The sequence below is a fragment of the Polypterus senegalus genome, chromosome 18 (assembly GCF_016835505.1).
Source record: "Polypterus senegalus isolate Bchr_013 chromosome 18, ASM1683550v1, whole genome shotgun sequence".
Lineage (NCBI taxonomy): Eukaryota > Metazoa > Chordata > Cladistia > Polypteriformes > Polypteridae > Polypterus > Polypterus senegalus.
The window spans coordinates 39,226,187-39,244,807 of NC_053171.1; the positions used below are offsets into that span (position 1 = coordinate 39,226,187).

The window sequence follows — 18,621 nt, forward strand, 5'->3', positions numbered from 1 at the left end:
AACACATTGATGTTTTCCACATACATATAAAAAAATCTACACCACACTGATTTCCTTGCTTGAACTTGCTGAAACTGACACTTAGGGTATGCCCCCTTTAAGTCTACACTTGAATTGTTTGGGTCTTAGATGTAAAGAATATTTTACCATTTTTTTTTGTGTGTTACATACCCCATGCGGTTTGTAGTGATGGCAGAGAAATGATTTTAATTCATTCATTGGCCAAAAGGGCTGTTGTCGCTTTAGTTCAGCAAGTTATTAAAGGCTTGAAAAAGCATTATGCTGGAGGCAAGTCTCTTCACCGTTTTGGCGGCTTCCAGGGTGGCGGTGTACTGACGTCTGACTGGCACTGACTCCAGGTGACCTTGAAAAAACTACATTTCCCAGCTCACACAAAGAGAGAGAAAGAGAGAGAGGTCGATCGACCCATAGACATAGTATTACTAGACGCCGCATGATCAGCAGCATCGTACGTCAACGTCGCCGCCATATTGCGAGTGGCACTGCTGTGGAGTGAAGTAATGGATAAAGATGCCTCACGCATGTGCTGCTTGGGATTGTACAAACCGCTGTACGCTCCAAACTAGATCCCGGGGGATTCCATTTCATAGGTAAGGCTGAACAATTGTTTTGGTTATATTTGGCCATTAGAAAATCCTGTTTTATAATCTTAGCACTCAAGGTCACCTTACAATAAAATTAAACAACATTAGTAAAACTAAAACAAGAGAATGATAAATTAAAAAGCAATAATTAGCAAACAAACAAAGATAACTGGCAGTAACAGTGCAAAATTCACAATTGGTGTGCCAGTTTGAAAAGATACGTTTTGAGGGTAGTTTTAAAATGTGTTATTGAATCGAGCTGATGTATATGAGAGAAGAGAATTCCCAAGTCGAGGAGCACTATGAGAGACGCTCGAGCTCCCATAGCACAGAGTTTGATGTGCGGTACAGAAAGTACAGCTGCAGATGAGAATCTGAGTGAGCGAGACGAGTGTCAGTCTTTAGGAGATCAGTGAGGTTGTGGAGAGCTTTAAATGTTAAGAGCGGTATTTAGTATTGTATTCTGTAGTTAACAGGGAGCCAGTGAAGTTGAAAGAGAATAGGTGTAGTAAGTTCAGTGGATTTAGAACATCAGGTTATTATCCTGGCAGCAGAATTTTGAATACATTGTAAGCAATGGATAAGTTTTTGTGGGATGAAAGATAGAATAGCATTACAGTAATCTATACGTGAGGTGACTCGGGCATTGACCAATACTTCAGTACTGTGTTGTGTAAGAACAGGACGAAGTCTAGAAATGTTTCGGAGATGGAAGAAGGCAGTCCAAGAAATGTTACTTATATGGGAGGAATTATTTAATAATAATAATTATTATTATTTAATAATTGCCATAATTAGTGTATAAATGGATATAAATAATTGCATGTAAACGATTCGCCAAAATCTGTTGTATGTAAACGGTACTGTTTTAAACGTTATTATGTTTTCATCAGAAAACCCGGTTTCCACGTCTCTCTGTATTAGTTTAAATGGCACTTTTACCACTCGCAATAGGGCGGACGCGCTGACGTATCGTGTCGACTGGGCAACACAGTGAATGCGGCGTCTATTTATATACGTCTATGGGTCGACCGCACGCCCGACCGCGCGTAGCTTAAAAAAGGCGCGGAGCCGCAGCGTGCCGGGTGAGTTGTGGGTATAAATGAAAGAGATACGCTGAAGGAGACCGTGGACTGAAGAAACTGTCATATGAAAATGGTTAGTCAAATATGTCTCACATTTTTTGAACAATGGAACAAGTTCGGATATTTCTAAAATTCAGTTCAGTAAAATGTAATGAAAGTTATTTTGGAACGAGACAATGTTCATATACTGTATAGTAAACTGCAACGTTTAAATATGTGAGTGAACGTGATATGTAACTAGATATGCTGACTGCTGGGCGTGTCTGATACTGTACACAAACTACGCAAGTTGTGAAGGCTTCCATTTTGCGATGACATTTATCGATATTTATTATTAGCTAAGCAAATGTACGGTTTAATGCATTTCCAAAGAGGAGAGGACCACCACCTGAATCGAAATAGCTGTTCGTAACAGTTCATAAGATGACAGAAGTATTTTTCCCCATCATCCATGAGGACCTCAGTACTATGGAGTAAGATCGCTGTCAAAAATTAAATGTAAATTTGATTTAAAATTATTACGAGTTATTTTTGACAGCGATCTTACTCCATACAACATACAGGACAAACCGACACGGCGTCCAAAAAGGTAGCATCCATTGAGAGCCTAAACTAGAGACTTAAGAATGAGAAGATAGAGCAAGATGTGGGGAAATGTTGCATTTCATACAATATCGCACGATATTGTCAGACATGTGTAGTTGGTAATGAAGTGATACGATTGACTGAACGGCAAGGTCTTGCTTATTTTTGTCTTATACCGGTGTACAAGACCTATGTTTTGCATTTTATCTGGAATTGTCTTTGTTTCACATGTTTTTGTTCATAGGCCTAATTAGAATTTCTGAGTTCGCGATGTGAGCATGTGGACACTACTGGTTCAAAGCCAGTTTTAAGAAGCACCGTGGCATTATTATATTAAAGTATAACGCCTGCTTTTACGCATTGGATCGTGTTGTATCTTATGCCTGCCTTGGTGTTCATCATCGAGTGGTGGTCGTCCGGCATGGAGTTTCGTATGGTCCGCGTCAGCCTCCATCCTTCAGCTAGCGCACGCGTCTGGAGCGGCGCGCTGCTTTCTCTGTATTGGTGGGGTGCACAAATTTTAAGTATCGCGTACGCCCATCTTAATTTTCCTTTATGTTAGTATAGACTATAGGGTCAAACTGTTAAAGATAAGTATAGTACTGCAGTAATGGTATGCTTGTATCGTTTTTTAATTATTTAATTTATCTATTTTTTGACTGATTGTAATTTTAATTAGAAGCAGCTAACATTCCATACAATTAAGTCAAACATAAAGCAAGCAAAACAAAATTCAACCCCCACCCAAGAGAAAATGAGGAGAGCCAGCATCCAGAGCCATGCTATAAAAGTAAACAAGAAAGAAAGAGTACCCTTTTCCCTGAAGTGGAAGCTTATTCTAAAATGTAAATTAGATCCTGCCATGTTTTTTAAAAAATTTGAACAGATCATCTAAGTGAGAATTAGATTTTTCCCAGGTTCAAGTAGTACAGAACATCAGTTACCCATTGACTTAAAAGTGGTGGGGTGGGATTCTTCAGGTTAAGCAAGATCTGTGTACTAGTAGTGTAGTAAAGGCAATTACAGTTTGTTTGCCTTTTTCCACTTTAAGTCCATCTGGGAGTCCACCAAAGACAGCTGTTAATGTGTTTGGAGTGATTCTGACACCGAGACTGCCTGACAGACATGCAAAGATTTTTGTCCAAAATATTAATTTGGTGCATGCCCAGAACATAATAATAAAATAATAATAATAGATTTTATTTATATCGCGCTTTATATTTAACAATCTCAAAGTGCTACAAAAAAGAATAAAATAACAAACAAAAAAAATCTATAGAAATAATTTAACAAAAAGCCTTTCTAAAAAGATAAGTTTTTAGGTTTTGTTTGAAGGCATCAATCGACTGTGGGGCTCTCAAGTAGTCGGGGAGGGAATTCCACAGCCTCGGCGCCACCAAAGAAAAGGCTCTATCACCCATACTGCTAAGTTTAGTTCTGGGAACTTGAAGAGTGTTGATATGCACAGAGCGGAGGGTGCGTGAGGAAGTATGAGGGATAAGGAGTTCCTGTAAATACAGGGGAGCAGATCCATAAATGCACTGATGGGTAAGGAGGGAAACCTTGTACTCAATTCTAAGTGGTACAGGGAGCCAGTGAAGGGTTTTCAAGATAGGAGTGATGTGGTCATGCTTTCGCACCCTCATCAGGATCCTGGCAGCACTGTTCTGAATGTACTGGAGTCTCTGGATACTCTTGCCAGGAATCCCAATGAGGAGCGCATTACAGTAATCCAGCCTGGACGAGACAAAGGCATGGACAAGCCTCCATGAACATGTGGCCTAGCGAGGCTGGAGCTTGATTGCAAAGTTCACAGGTCGAATTTTGTCCTGGAAACATTTTAGACAATTTTAAATGAGATAAATGCGCTTGATGAAATACTTTAATTTGAATGATTGAGTGCTTTGCACATATGGAGCTCGAGTGTATTCTGTGCATGGCTGCCTTCCACTCCTTTCCACAAATGTTAAGTGACAGATCTTTTCCCTAATGTGCTTTGGGGTCCTTTAACAGGAATAATAATAAGGTTTTGTTAGTAGAGCCAGTATCAGCACATAGCCCAGTCCTATAAAGAGGGTGTGAAACACAGCCAATGCTGGCCAGTACAAAAGATGAGTCAGAAACAATGTGGTTTGAGCCCAAACAGAATTTTGTTTAGGACCCCAGGAAGGCAAGGTCTTGCACTGGGATGGAAAAAGATGAGTGGGTTTTGCCGTGGAGCTGAAGGAATGTGGAATTTGCGTTTCAGATTCATATAATTTATATTAAAGCTACACTATTTTCAACTTTGAATGGCTGGGAGGTGGAGAATCAATACAGCAGTGAGGAAAATGAGAGGAGAGCACAGTTCTCTATTTCATTTTAATGTTGGCCCGTTTCAAAATCACTAGAGAAATGTGTGAGAAATAGTTTTGGTAAATTTGTATTTTTATTTCACTTGACTGTGGACCATAGTGTGCACTGCTTGTTGCATAGCCTTAATTCTCTTAGTACATGATGTTCACTTCGCCATCAGGGACACTATTTAGTGCAGGGGTCGATGTAGTCACGTGTCAACGTTCGTGTCTGAAACCAGCAAAGGCTAACATTCTGGTGTTCCTTGACAAAAAATGTGTAAAGATCACATTGAGTGTTAAAAAGAAGAGATGTCAGGGAAGAAAGTATTATGTAAGGCTTCTGCTGTTTAGAGTCATTTTAAGATTTCATTGTATCCTATTGTGGTAGAAGAGTTAAGTGCTGGCTATCTGCAAATAAATGTTTTATTTTAATGTGCAGTATTTAGATATTTTGTGTAACATTCTGTTATCATATTTAGCGATCACTTCTTTGATAATTATTCAGTGGTTTGTCGATTTATGTGGTAAACGCTGGATATCAGTAAATAATGTTCTTTTGATTATAGATTGTGTAATACGTGGGTGCTGCTCCTGAAAATTGTTTTTTCTGTCCCCCCTGGCCATTGGACCTTACTCTAATTCGATGTTAATTAATGTTGATTTATTTTGTTTTCTTATTGTGTCTTTTATTTTTCTATTCTTTATTATGTAAAGCACTTTGAGCTACTGTTTGTATGAAAATGTGCTATATAAATAAATGTTGTTGTTGTTGTTGAACCACAAGTCACAGCTTTTGTGATAATTGTTCTTTGTTTGATTGTTCTGTGCCAATTAAAAATGTAATAAATATGTCTTCCTTTCATTAAAATATAAAGCAGTTAATATTTTGATGGTACTTCATGTGGTAATGCTCCATCATGTTTTAAATCCATCATACAGTGAATATTGAACTGAAGCTTGACAAGTCGGAATTGAAATTAGACATTTTTCCAAAATGGTTTAGCAGTAAATTATAATACTTATAATTAAGAATTCAGCATTTAAGTAGACAACAACAACAACATTTATTTATACAGCATATTTTCATACAAATAGTGTAGATCAAAGTGCTTTACATGATGAAGAAAAGAGAAATAAAAGACAAAGTAAGAATTAAAATAAGACAACACTAATTAACATAGAATAAGAGTAAGGTCTGATGGCCAGGGAGGACAGAAAAAGCAAAAAAAAAAAAACTCCAAACGGCTGGAGAGAAAAAAATAAAATCTGCAGGGGTTCCAGGCCATGAGACCACACAGCCCCCTCTGGGCATTCTACCTAACATAAATGAAAACAGTCCTCTTTGTATTTAGGGTTCTTATGGAAGGACTTGATGATGATGGTCATGTGGACATTGGGTGCTTGTACCTAAATTATAGAAAAGGTTAAAGTACTTAACATGGGTGAATGTGTAGACTCACTTATTATAAATGTTACAATAGTAAAGAGAAGTGATTTGATATGCTTTATAGTTTAAAAAAAAAATTTTCTTGAACTTAAAAAAAGTATATTTTGCCACTCTTGTGACCAGAGAAGACCTATTAGTATTAAGTTATACTTTGCAAACTCTAGGGTGGGGCTCCATGTTGGTAATTTATCAAATCTGCTTAAATACATGTTGTATATTTCTACAGTATGTGGATTGAGTTTTGTGTCTAACATTCCACCCCTCCTAAATATGCAGAGCCTGAAGCAGTGCCACCCCTCAGGAATCTTACCGCATACCCAGCTCTGTCTGCCTGACTACTTGAGTACCTCTGCTGCATCCCTACTAACTGAGGTGAGACCTATCAAAACTTCAGCGAAGGCTGACATGAAACAATTATGTGTGTCATCTTTTTGTTCGTGGTCTGAAAGATTTTTTTTAATAAAATGGACATATCTTTCTGTTACTTTATTATGTAGATTGGTCAAAGAAGTGGGTCACCTTAACACTTTTCATGAAAATGGCTTTCTTAGGATGAGGGAGGGTTTGATGATCAATTGCTTGTTTTATATTAATCATGTCAGGGAGACTAAATCCATAAAACTACTGCTTATTTACTCCACTGAGCATGGTGATTTTATTTGCTTTTATATAGATGGAATGAGCAAAGGTCCCCATGGCAGGACAACTTGTTCAATATTATGTACATAAGTGATATTCTGCACACCACATTCTCCAGTCTGAGGTGCTTAAGTACAGTCCTGGAGGTTAAAAACCCATTTGCTTAATTATCAGGCAGTTGTTACTGATGAACAAAATATTGCTCAAGCAAACATTTTTGTGCTCCATTTTGCTTAGGATTTTAGAACTCCTAATTCCTTCTTTTATCTGCTGTTTTTTTATTTTATTTTTTTTTGTCTTAGCCAGCTGTCAATTAACAATGAAATGAAAGTACAGAGGAACTAATGCCTTGCCACATATCCTAGTCGGTTATGCATCTGTGTGTGTTCAGTATTAAATATTCATTTATTTAAAATATTTGGCAAAAAATGGAAGGTTCAAAAAGTGAAACACTGAGAATTACTAATCTGCCCTGGGCCAAAAAGCATTTAATTGATAAAACTACTATATATATAATATGTGTGTATATATAGGTATAAAAAATCCTAAGCCTAAAAGTGCAATGATTTTATGTGACATTTTTATGTCACTTTGTTGTCACACTTTAAATCCGGCTTATTTTAAAACCTATATATCAGGGGTGCCCAATACGTTGATCGAGATCGACCGGTAGATCGCAAAGGTAGTGTAGGTAGATTGCGTTGCATTCAAAAAAAATTTTTTTTTAATGTTGGCCTATCATATATCCTCCCTATGGCATTTGCCACTTGATTGACATACAGGTCAGCCAGTCTGAGATCTCTTTTCTTCTAACACACTGGTCATCCCACACTCATGATCAAACGCGCGAGCTACTGCAAAACTCCGGCTATCTAAGTGATCTAGTTAGCCTTCCAATTTATATCGACTAAAGAAGGGATTTAAAAATAAAATTGTTGTTTATGGGCTGGATGTGGAATTGGAAGAGGATTTTTTTTTCTCACAATGTCACAATCGAAGTGCATTTGTCTGATCTGTCAACCTGTCATTGCTATTCCAAAGAAAGAAAATGTGGAAAGGCACTATCGAACTGTTCATAAAAATTACGAATCTGACTTCCTTCCAAAAACCGATCTGAGAAAGGGAAAGGAGAGGGAACTAAAATCGCAGTTAACCAGACAGCTGTCATTTTTCACTCAGCTGAATTCAAAAGCTCCTTGACTGCATTATTCAGCTCTACTTATTTATGCGAGTCAGCCTTTTCCCACATGATGATTATTAAATCCAAATACTGTGGTAACCATAAATGTATTGAATTGTTATTGTGCTATAAAGGTTATTTAGATATGCAAGGTACGACAACATATATTTTATGTATAAAGTATACTCAATATATATATAATTTTTAATGTAGGTAGATCATTTCGACCTGGTCATTTTAAAAGTAGCTTGCAAGCCGAAAAACTGTGGGCACCCCTGCTATATATACAGTGCATCCAGAAAGTATTTACAGCGCATCACTTTTTCCACATTTTGTTATGTTAAAGCCTTATTCCAAAATTGATTAAATTCATTTTTTTCCTCAGAATTCTACACAACACCCCATAATGACAACGTGAAAAAAGTTTACTTGAGAATTTTGCAAATTTATTAAAAATAAAAAAATTGAGAAAGCACATGTACATAAGTATTCACAGCCTTTGCCGTGAAGCTCAAAATTGAGCTCAGGTGCATCCTGTTTCCCCTGATCATCCTTGAGATGATTCTGTAGCTTAATTGGAGTCCACCTGTGCTAAATTCAGTTGATTGGACATGATTTGGAAAGGCACACACCTGTCTATATCAGGTCCCACAGTTGACAGTTTATGTCAGAGCACAAACCAAGCATGAAGTCAAAGGAATTGTCTGTAGACCTCCGAGACAGGATTGTCTTGAGGCACAAATCTTGGGAAGGTTACAGAAAAATGTCTGCTGCTTTGAAGGTCCCAATGAGCACAGTGGCCTCCATCATCCGTAAGTGGAAGAAGTTCGAAACCACCAGGACTCTTCCTAGAGCTGGCCGGCCATCTAAACTGAGTGATCGGAGTAGAAGGGCCTTAGTTAGGGAGATGACCAAGAACCCGATGGTCACAATGTCAGAGGTCCTCTGTGGAGAGAGGAGAACCTTCCAGAAGGACAACCATCTCTGCAGCAATCCACCAATCAGGCCGGTATGGTAGAGTGGCCAGACGGAAGCCACTCCTTAGTAAAAGGCACATGGCAGCCCACCTGGAGTTTGCCAAAAGGCACCTGAAGGACTCTCAGACCATGAGAAACAAAATTCTCTGGTCTGATGAGACAAAGATTGAACTCTTTGGTGTGAATGCCAGGCGTCACGTTTGGAGGAAGCCAGGCACCGCTCATCACCAGGCCAATACCATCCCTACAGTGAAACATGGTGGTGGCAGCATCATGCTGTGGGGATGTTTTTAAGCGGCAGGAACTGGGAGAATACTCAGAATAAAGGGAAAGATGACTGCAACAATGTACAGAGACATCCTGGATGAAAACCTGCTCCAGAGCGCTCTTGACCTCAGACTGGGGTGATGGTTCATCTTTCAGCAGGACAACGACCCTAAGCACACAGCCAAGATATCAAAGAAGTGGCATCAGGACATCTCTGTGAATGTCCTTGAGTGGCCCAGCGAGAGACCAGACTTGAATCCCATTGAACATCTCTGAAGAGATCTTAAAATGGCTGTGCACCGATGCTTCCCATCCAACGCGATGGAGCTTGAGAGGTGCTGCAAAGAGGAATGGGCGAAACTGGCCAAGGATAGGTGTGCCAAACTTATGGCATCATATTCAAAAAGACCTGAGGCTGTAATTGCTGCCAAAGGTGCATCGACAAAGTATTGAGCAAAGGCTGTGAATACTTATGTACATGTGCTTTCTCAATTTTTTTATTTTTAATAAATTTGCAAAAACCTTAAGTAAACTTTTTTCACGTTGTCATTATGGTGTTTTGTGTGTAGAATTCTGAGGAAAAAAATGAATTTAATCCATTTTGGAATAAGGCTGTAACATAACAAAATGTGGAAAAAGTGATGCGCTGTGAATATTTTCCGGATGCACTGTATATGCTTAGTATCATTTTTTTCAGAATTTATCAATCTTTAATGTGATGCTGTTAGATTTTCAGATTCTGATTCTGTTTTTGTATTATAAACTAAAATATCAAGAACTCGCATCCCGCAAGACGAGACTTTGTACCAACAGATTTAACCATGCCTGGGGCTAGAAATAAAAGATAAAGTGTAGATGACAAAGACAGCTGCTGTACAGACTTTTAAACGTTTGAAGTGTCGTGCAAGGTGCAGCTGATTGAGCAAAGAGGAGGTAAAAAAATAAAAACTGTATTAGTTTTCCATTGTATCACCGTTTAAGAGGGGGTTTCGGAGGAGTGGCCACGTCTCCTTGGGGTGTGTTCAGCCCCCCTTCTTCACAACACGAGCGGCAGAGATGTGAAGTGTCTGGCGAGCGAAGCGAGCGGGGGTAAGTCCCCTAGTTTACAATATAAGAATGACCTGACAAGGCAGTATGAAATCAGTAAAAAAAAATCATAAAATGAATCAAGGGCAGTTTTAGTAAGGATTGGTTAAACAGTTTGGATGGAATAAAAACTTGTAGTAACAACAGCACCTCCAGCATTGAACTTCAGCAGCCCTGCTTTAGCCTTTTACATAATGTTGCACTCCTCTTTACCCCAACACACCCATCCACTTCATTGCTTACTTAGATTATGACTTACAGTAAGTAACTACGATTCTTACAAGCCTGGTTCTTCTTTTTCCTTTTTACTTTATGTCTCAAGGAAGGTGAGTCAAGGATGGGTTTAAATGAGTTTTGTATAAAATGTCGATACTGGCAGAGATTTTTCATTCACATACACTAAAAACTCTGCATGCAATGAAAGTATTATGTCTGCAAGCCTCACACCCAATGTCCTTGTTAAATTTACTGTTTTATTTATTTACTTATTGATTAACCAGCTGTATTATCTGTCCTGTAAGGCTGTATCCTTGATTTTTCATTTTTCTGCTGCTCTATGCATCAGATTTCCCCACGGGATTAATGAAGTTTATCTAATCTAATTTCCATTCAAGAAGGCTCGACCCACCACATGAAAAAGTAAACCTGGCGGTTGTAAAATAGCTTAAATTTATGTTCTTTAGACATTTGTTCTAAATGGAATTAAAGTTTTCCTACGATTTTAAGGTTTATTTTCCCCACTTTAAAGTAAACTTTCATTTTTGATAGTAAATACTGTTGTTATTTTCTTTAATTTATCTAGGCCTGGCTGGCTTTTGATACATTTACAGGCACATATTATTACTTCAGTTCTTTGTCACAAGGTACTGTAGTAGTGATGGATCAAAACTAACATTTTGACTTTGCTACCTAATACCGCCTTTACCACCAATGCAAAGATGATAACTAAGCAAATAACAGATACCACAGAATTTTTCAAAAGTAAAATGCAAAATTGTTTTTCTTCCTAAAAGAATTTACAAAAGTGAGCACCAAATGTAGTAATAGAATAGTGCTACTGTATATCAGAGATTTTTTTTTATTCCATTGTCATATTTTAGTATAAATGGGAACTTGGTTGGAGCATTTGAACTTTGATACGGCCATGTTAAGTATTTTTCCTTCCTTACAATTGTGGTGATATTTTCTTTGACTAATACTGATACAGTGCATTGCCACACCCACCACACGACAAACCACCTCAGGATTCCAAATTAGGAGCCGAGTGCAACCATGCCACAGGTGACACCTCAGCACCACATAATTCGTCAGTAGTACTTTAATTTTCGTATACTGCTGTGAAATAAATTGGCTTGACACACAGAAAAAAGGTCTGGGGCAGCCACCCATATACAGTACTTGAGCCCTGGCTACAAAAGGCAAAATAGGTTTCACAGATGTGTACAGGATTGTGTCCAACATAGAACTGAGAATCGGAAGTGACGTCTTCATAGCCGGACCTGGAAGTGATGTCATCGTGGCCGGACCTGGAAGTGACGTCATCGTGGCCAGCCCCGGAAGTGACATCATTGTAGCTGGAATCAGGCAGAATTTCCCGTGATTGGTCTGCAGGGATAACAAAAAGGGTTAGCACACCATGTCACCCCCTAGCCTGGTGTGGAATTACCTTCATTTGGGCCTTTTAGCTGCCTCCCATGCGCACGTGTGTGACGCTGCACCACATTATGAGAAAGTACACATACAGCTAATGGATGCAAGTACTTTATGTATTTTATTTATTTATTTTGTTCTTTGCTACTGAACAATGACATTTGAGAGTCAGCCTTAAAAGCCATCTCACAACAATCTGTGGATAGCCATCATTCTAAAAAGGGAACCAGTGAACACGGCACTCATGCCATACCTGTTTTCAGTATAAAAAGACCCAGAAGTGATTTGGGTAAATCGCCCAATGTGCAGCTGGTGAGAAGCAGAAGGATTTGTGAAAAGTGTTTTTCTTTTGAGGAAACAGTCACTCTTCTTCTTGTCCTTGTAAATAATTTAGAACAGTCAATCATGTACGTTTTCCACTTTCACCTTTACTGATATTTTTTTTTAATGAAAGTTGTTGTTTAGTGGAGAATGATCATATTTGCTTACAGTGAATTTGAGCAGAGTGGTTGAGGGGAGCATTTCCTCAAGTTGTATTGCATTGATATTAAATATTGTGACCCCATTGACCAGAAGATAGTTCTACTCCTGCTCACTCTTTACCTGCATTAGCTACTCTCTTCAAAATGTAATTCAGAATCATTTGAATTTTCTTTTCTGACCGTGTCCAGGACATAAATGTGAAGCGTTTTCTTTTCTGTGTTCAGTTTAGAGGAGTTACAGCTGGCATTCAAACCATAGCTCCTGAGGTAGCTCCACTAATCAAGTAGCTTCTGTAGTTGCACTGAAAGGAAACAAATGTTCCTTTAGCTCATTACGCTGTTAAAGCTTTCAAGCTGTCTCTAAGGGTGTTGAAAAAAGTATACCATTTTGTGACCCTTCCATTCAGGAGGAAGTAAAGTCTGTTCTTACATGAGCAATAATACTGCTGTTTTGATAAATACCAAGACGCCACAACAATCTCTCTTGCTGCTTGTCACTCAACTGAGAAAAAGCTAGCAGATAGGAAGAATAGATTGTATTGTATAATATCAATTTCTTTTCAGCTTTCTGCCTTTACATTGTAGTATCTTAAACCTTCTTTATTATGAAAACAAGAACAGATTGGCTTGGCCCTTAAACAGACACATCTAATGAGCTGAAACACAAACTGGACCACAATATTGTATGTATTTCTTAGATGGCATGTGCGAGTTCAGTAATCCCTGTCCCATCTACAGCTTTTACAGTTTGACTCCAGACATCGCTTGGGCTCAGGAGGAGGAGGTGTGTGTGACATCAAATGCCATCCTTTCTTCGGCACCGTCGCCTGGCACAGCTTGAGCAGTTAGGCTCAACAGTGAGTGAGACCGACATGTATCTTCTTTGGTCACAGATCCTAAGCTGCAAATAAGTACAACTCCCACGTGACTGAAGGGCGTCCAGACTGAAAACTAAAACAACATGTTCCACCAGTGGTTGAGTCCCAATGCCAGTCCTGTATTACTGTTTTTCTGTATGTAAGGGGTCATTCTGGAATGGGTGTAACTAATTTAATTGTCCTTAATATGTGGGACATCATGGACACCTTATAACTTACTGTATATAAAAGGCACAATCTCACAGAAGAGGTGTCTTTGTGTTTTTTCTGTGAGCACCTTTGCACGGCCTTACTTTTAGAGTCAGTAGAACTGACACAGAGTCCAGTAAATTGTAAATGGACTGTAACTAATAATAACAAAATACTTCTACTGCACCACATTAATATTTACAAGTGAAACAAATTGGTATGGAATGCAAGTTATATTCATGTCCAAAATAAAATGTTAAACTATTGTAAGCTTTTGTATTTACTTACAGAATTAATGGACTTTTTACTGTAATTTTATAGGGCTGCACTTAGCAGAGTGGTTGTCACTACTGCTACCAACTCCAAGAATTACTAGGCAGGTCACAGTCTTGTGTAGAACATTCATGTTCTTCTGGGGTTTTCATGGGTCTTCTCATTGTACTTGATTCCTTCCGATATCCTAAAGGTACAAATGTCTGGGTAATTGTTGTATATATGCTAACTCAATGTGAGTGAGTGGGCGAGTTGGATGCATGTGTATTTGGAGACAGACTAGTAACTAATTCAGGGCTGGCTGCTTCCTTGTGGCTCCTACTGTAAGAAAAGCTGTTGAAAGTTGAAAAAGAAGTACAGTAAAACCTTGGATTGCGAGTAACTTGTTCTGCAAGACAAGCTCAAATTTTTAATAAATTTTAACTCGATAAACGAGAGAAGTCTTGTAATACGAGTAGTACGTATACGCTTTGTCTGCTAATTGTCACGTGATCACAAATGAGTTGATGGTTCCTCTCTCTCGCTGCGGGATTGTGGGTAATCGTCTGCCATTCTTGGTCTCAGTCGGTCTCAATGTCCGTACGAGTGTATATTGTTTACTATAGCATTGTGACCACACTTGTGTGTTGTAACGTGCGAGTGCCTGTCTTGCACCCCAAAACACGAAGCTGTGTCTCAGTATTTTATCGACACCAGCTTTATTCAGCTTGATACAGTAACAGCACGGTTATTTATTGTAGCGCGATCTACCGCCCTCCTATACAGAGGCACAGCAGTCAGGCAGCGTCATGACCAGGTTAGTGGCTAAGTAATTCTGTGCCCTGCGCATTTATAATGCTCCTTGTATCACACATCAACGGCAGGCACTTATACAATGTCCACAATCTTTTTGGGACCCTTCGGTTGCTTTGGGACGCTTTTCTGTGTGTCGTCCCGTTGGGTGGAATCGCAAAAGAGTTTAGAAACGTTACAGTGCGTAAAGCATTTTTTAATTTTGTGTCCAAGTGTAGTGATTCTTCAGGCAAAAGCAACTGTCATTGGATAGGTTCCTTGTTAAAGTCACAAAAAAGAAGATTCCAGTGAGTCAACAGATACAGTAGCAGTGATTCCGTTTGTTAGTGTGAAAGTCGTCCTACATAGTAATCCTCCTCCTCCTCCTCATCTCCTCTCTCTTGTCTCCCTTACACCAGCCACGATTCATTTCAAAGGTAAAGTGCAGGTTAATTTGTTTTATGTATTTTTACTTTATATTTTGTATTAATCATTTTATATTAATAGTTTTGGGTTGTGGAATGAATCATCTGAGTTTCCATTATTTCTTATGGGGAAATTCGCTTTGATAATACTAGTGCTTTGGATTACAAGCCATTTCCAGAACGAATTATGCTCGAAATCCAAGGTTCCACTGTATTTAAATAAAAATCCATAAATAGTATGTGGCACAGGAGGTTGTTCCCTGTCCTGCTACCTCTAAACCTGTGAGTTCAGTAAATGGATGAGTATATAAATGCGTATAGTAAAGAATTTCTAATGCCGCAGCCGTTGTGCATACCTTACCTCAGAATTCTTTTCAACCAAAGTAAAAGAAGACCCAGAGACTCCAACTGATTGATTCACCTCGGCACTCCCTCATTGTCGGAGTTATTCTATAATGCAATGTGGACTGTAATGTTTGTCTTTTCCCTGCATACTGTACCTAAAACAATGTACTAATCAATTCTAAAGACTAAACTTTAGTCTGCTGGATACTGCCTTAGCATGCAGGAATATGAGGCATTTATTAAATCAACTCATAAAAAGTGAAAGAGTTTTTAAAGACGTTCCATCCCTGGAAATCTTGATTTCATGCTGGATATCATTAGTTCACATATGTTGGGTTTTGTTTGAGGGGTTGTCATGGATTTCCCTCTGTCTTATTTCCAAGGTGGTCCAGGTATGTTTTTCACTTGCTAATGGTCAATATTTGTTTAGATTTTCAAAAATCTGGTGGAGGTTCCAGTCAGGTTTGTCTTGCCATAGTGCAGCAGAGGGTGCCCTTCAGAACATAAGTATATTTGAATTTCTTTTCAGCAGCAGTTTGTACAGTGTTTCTATATTCACAAACAAAATGCTTTTTTACCAAATGGTGGTTTATATTTTGGTGGGAAAAAACTGTGAAATAAATTAATTTTTAATTACTGTATTAGGTTGATCTATTAAACAATGCAGTTCACAGATAATGGTGTCATTGGTGTGTAACAGTATCTCTTTGTTAATACTCCAGCTGTTGATAGAATGTAGCGCAAGTCAGAATTTAATAAAACCTTTTCACATTTCATTAGCTGCCATGCACATTTTTGCCCGTCACTATTCTTTCACAGGTAGTAGCGAATGCACTGAAAGCCATATGCAGACATAAATTGCTGTAACCTGGAATAGACAGCGACTTTTTGTTGGCACGTTCATTTTAATCCCGTGGCTGGAGACTCATCCTTGAGAAACCAGTGCTTCTTGGTTATGAAGCTATTAGGAAGTAAGATCATATGTGCTACTTTCATCACAGATTACATTCAGTCAAACTGATTTTAACAACCAATAGAAAAAAATATATATTGTTGCTCCTGATGGTGTAAAATTAACTGTGGTCACAAAATAAGTGGGACATATTTTTGTATTCCAAAAACTTAAGAATGACAAGAAGATAGAAGGATATATGATCTTTATGTACAGAGCTGAATATCCATTCATTTAGAGGCTCGGGTGTGACTGTGTGAGAGTCACATGAGTCTTTCTGGGTTCTCATATTAGTTTAATTTGCCTGGTATGAGAAAGTGTCTATGTGCGTGACCCTAACGCTAACCCTAACACTGGCCTAAGTGACTACTACTTTATGAGAATATTCTCATGGGTCCCCAAGACTGTGTGGTGGAAATGAAAAATTTAGGAAAAAAAAAAAAAACCTGGTGATCTAAATATCCCAAATGTTTAATTGTGCTGTAAAGGAAGAACTTACTATAACAAAAGAATTTAGTTTTAAAGATGAGCAGGTTTCTCTCCAGTCAGCTGTGTTCTGTTTAATCAAATCAAAACTTATTTATAAAGCACAATTTTAAAACACCGTAAGTGTAAACTAATGAACTGTACAATAAAATAAACCAAAAAATCAATAATAAATCAGTAAATAAACAAAAGATAAAAATTACATAAATATTAAAACAAGTTGAAACAAATTACAGCAAAAACAATGGATATGAAAAAATGTATAAATTATTAATAAAATTAATACCAAAGTTACTCATATGCAGTTAAAAGCAATCGAAAACAAGTGTGTTTTAAGTCTTAATTTAAAAATTTGAGTCGATGGTGCTGACCTAATTTCAATTGAAGTAATGGATACAACTGGACCATTACAAGTTCATTCAGCCTCTCCTGGTTAATTGTATTACACACCGAGCATACCTAAAAGTAGGATGTTAGCGTAGACTTGGGTTCCTAACTTCAGTTTTGAATAAGAAAATATTAAAATGGACGTTATGGCCTAGCACAGGGCATAGTGCTGCCGCCTCATGACACACAGCTCAGGGTTTGAATCCCAGCTTAAGTGATATTTATGTGATGCTTGTCCATGTGAGAAGTCATGTCATCAGCTTAATTAGCAATTCTTAATGTGAGGCCGTGTGTGTCTTGTAATAAATAGGATTTCAAAGTTCCTTCCATACACATCCTGTGCTGGGATAGGTGTAGCTCCCCTGTAATCCTGAGCAGACAAATGCAGATTTTAACATCGAAAGCTAAACTGAAGGCACCACAATCAACAACACTGTGTCTCTCCTTCTTTACTCTTTCTTTGTAAAAATGATCAATACTCGTAAGATGACAAAGATAAGCTATTTACCATGCTTGGTAGACTGGAAGATCTGAGATCAGGTGACATTTGACTGCTGCATGCTGGGATGCTTGTAAGACAAAGCTTGTTTCAGCTATAACTATTCATTCCACATGGTGGAGCTATTGTATGTGAATTACACAAAACTGTAATTGAATATTTAAGAGCAAGAAAAGCTGCACAAGAAATAACAAAAAAACTATCTTTAACCTTTCTTTTTTATTCAAGTTCAAGGAGGTTCTATGAACCTCTACATCAGTTATATGGGCTACCATCATTGCGCAATACAAAGTATTTTTTTTCTCTGAAAGTAGAATGGTTATTTATGTAGCTAGCTGAAGATTTGTCAGCTTAGCTTGATGCTGTTCACATTGCTCGCCTCTTGAGGACAGTGTTTCACAAGCCTTCTGATTCAAAGTGCGATAAAGGGAGCACATCAGCCTGCCTTATCAGTGCAATAAAACAGAAAATCTCCTTTACGTGTCTCTATAAATTAAGAAACCAGTTTTGTGAAGACCTAACCTTAAACCAACAACTGTTCCTCAGTCATAACTCATGATCTTTCTTTTTAAAGTTCCTCAAATGTAGTTTTAAGCCCAAGGGTACGTTACATCGGAGATTGGGGGGTTTGCAGTTAAGAGACGTGTAGTCCCAGTCTCCCTTGGAGTTTCAATCAGCATAATATTTGTACATTTGATCAGACAGTGAAGGTTAGAATAGGAAATGCTGGTATGCAACCACTTACTGCCAGTACATCGTAACGAAAAATGGAAAACTGCTGTTACTCTGGCAAATTCAAGCCCTGGCTATAATGCACGTTAACAGCAGCATCTACGAGATACTCAAGCCAGGGAAGATTGTCACACAGTTTTCTATGAAAGTATGTCTTCACCAGCAATATGCAACACATAAGGCGACATCTGTTTTATGAAATTTCTTTTTAGTAGAACTTTACAGGACTCTAAGAGTACATCCTGCTTTATCTGAGCCTATTTGACAATGGCAAATTAAATTCTCACATTTTCTAAATAAAGAAACCTTAAAGCCAAGTTGAAACAAAATACTTTTGAGTCGTTT

At 38.2% G+C, this 18,621-nt stretch overlaps 1 protein-coding gene across 4 annotated transcripts in view; it reads left to right on the top strand.

The window, feature by feature from the left end:
• The window catches only part of rps6kl1 (ribosomal protein S6 kinase-like 1), a 57,740-nt gene extending 44,069 nt beyond the window's left edge, over nucleotides 1-13,671 (top strand). For 3 of the 4 annotated variants that reach the window (XM_039741119.1, XM_039741121.1, XM_039741120.1), the window contains 2 exons: nucleotides 6,335-6,430; nucleotides 13,078-13,671. In XM_039741119.1, the coding sequence (XP_039597053.1) occupies nucleotides 6,335-6,430; nucleotides 13,078-13,188 (207 nt within the window). In that variant the 3' untranslated portion in view covers nucleotides 13,189-13,671. Of the gene's footprint in view, nucleotides 1-6,334; nucleotides 6,431-13,077 lie in introns of those variants that run through there. The other variant, XM_039741122.1, reaches the window with a different exon arrangement.
• Nucleotides 13,672-18,621: the final 4,950 nt, after the last annotated feature.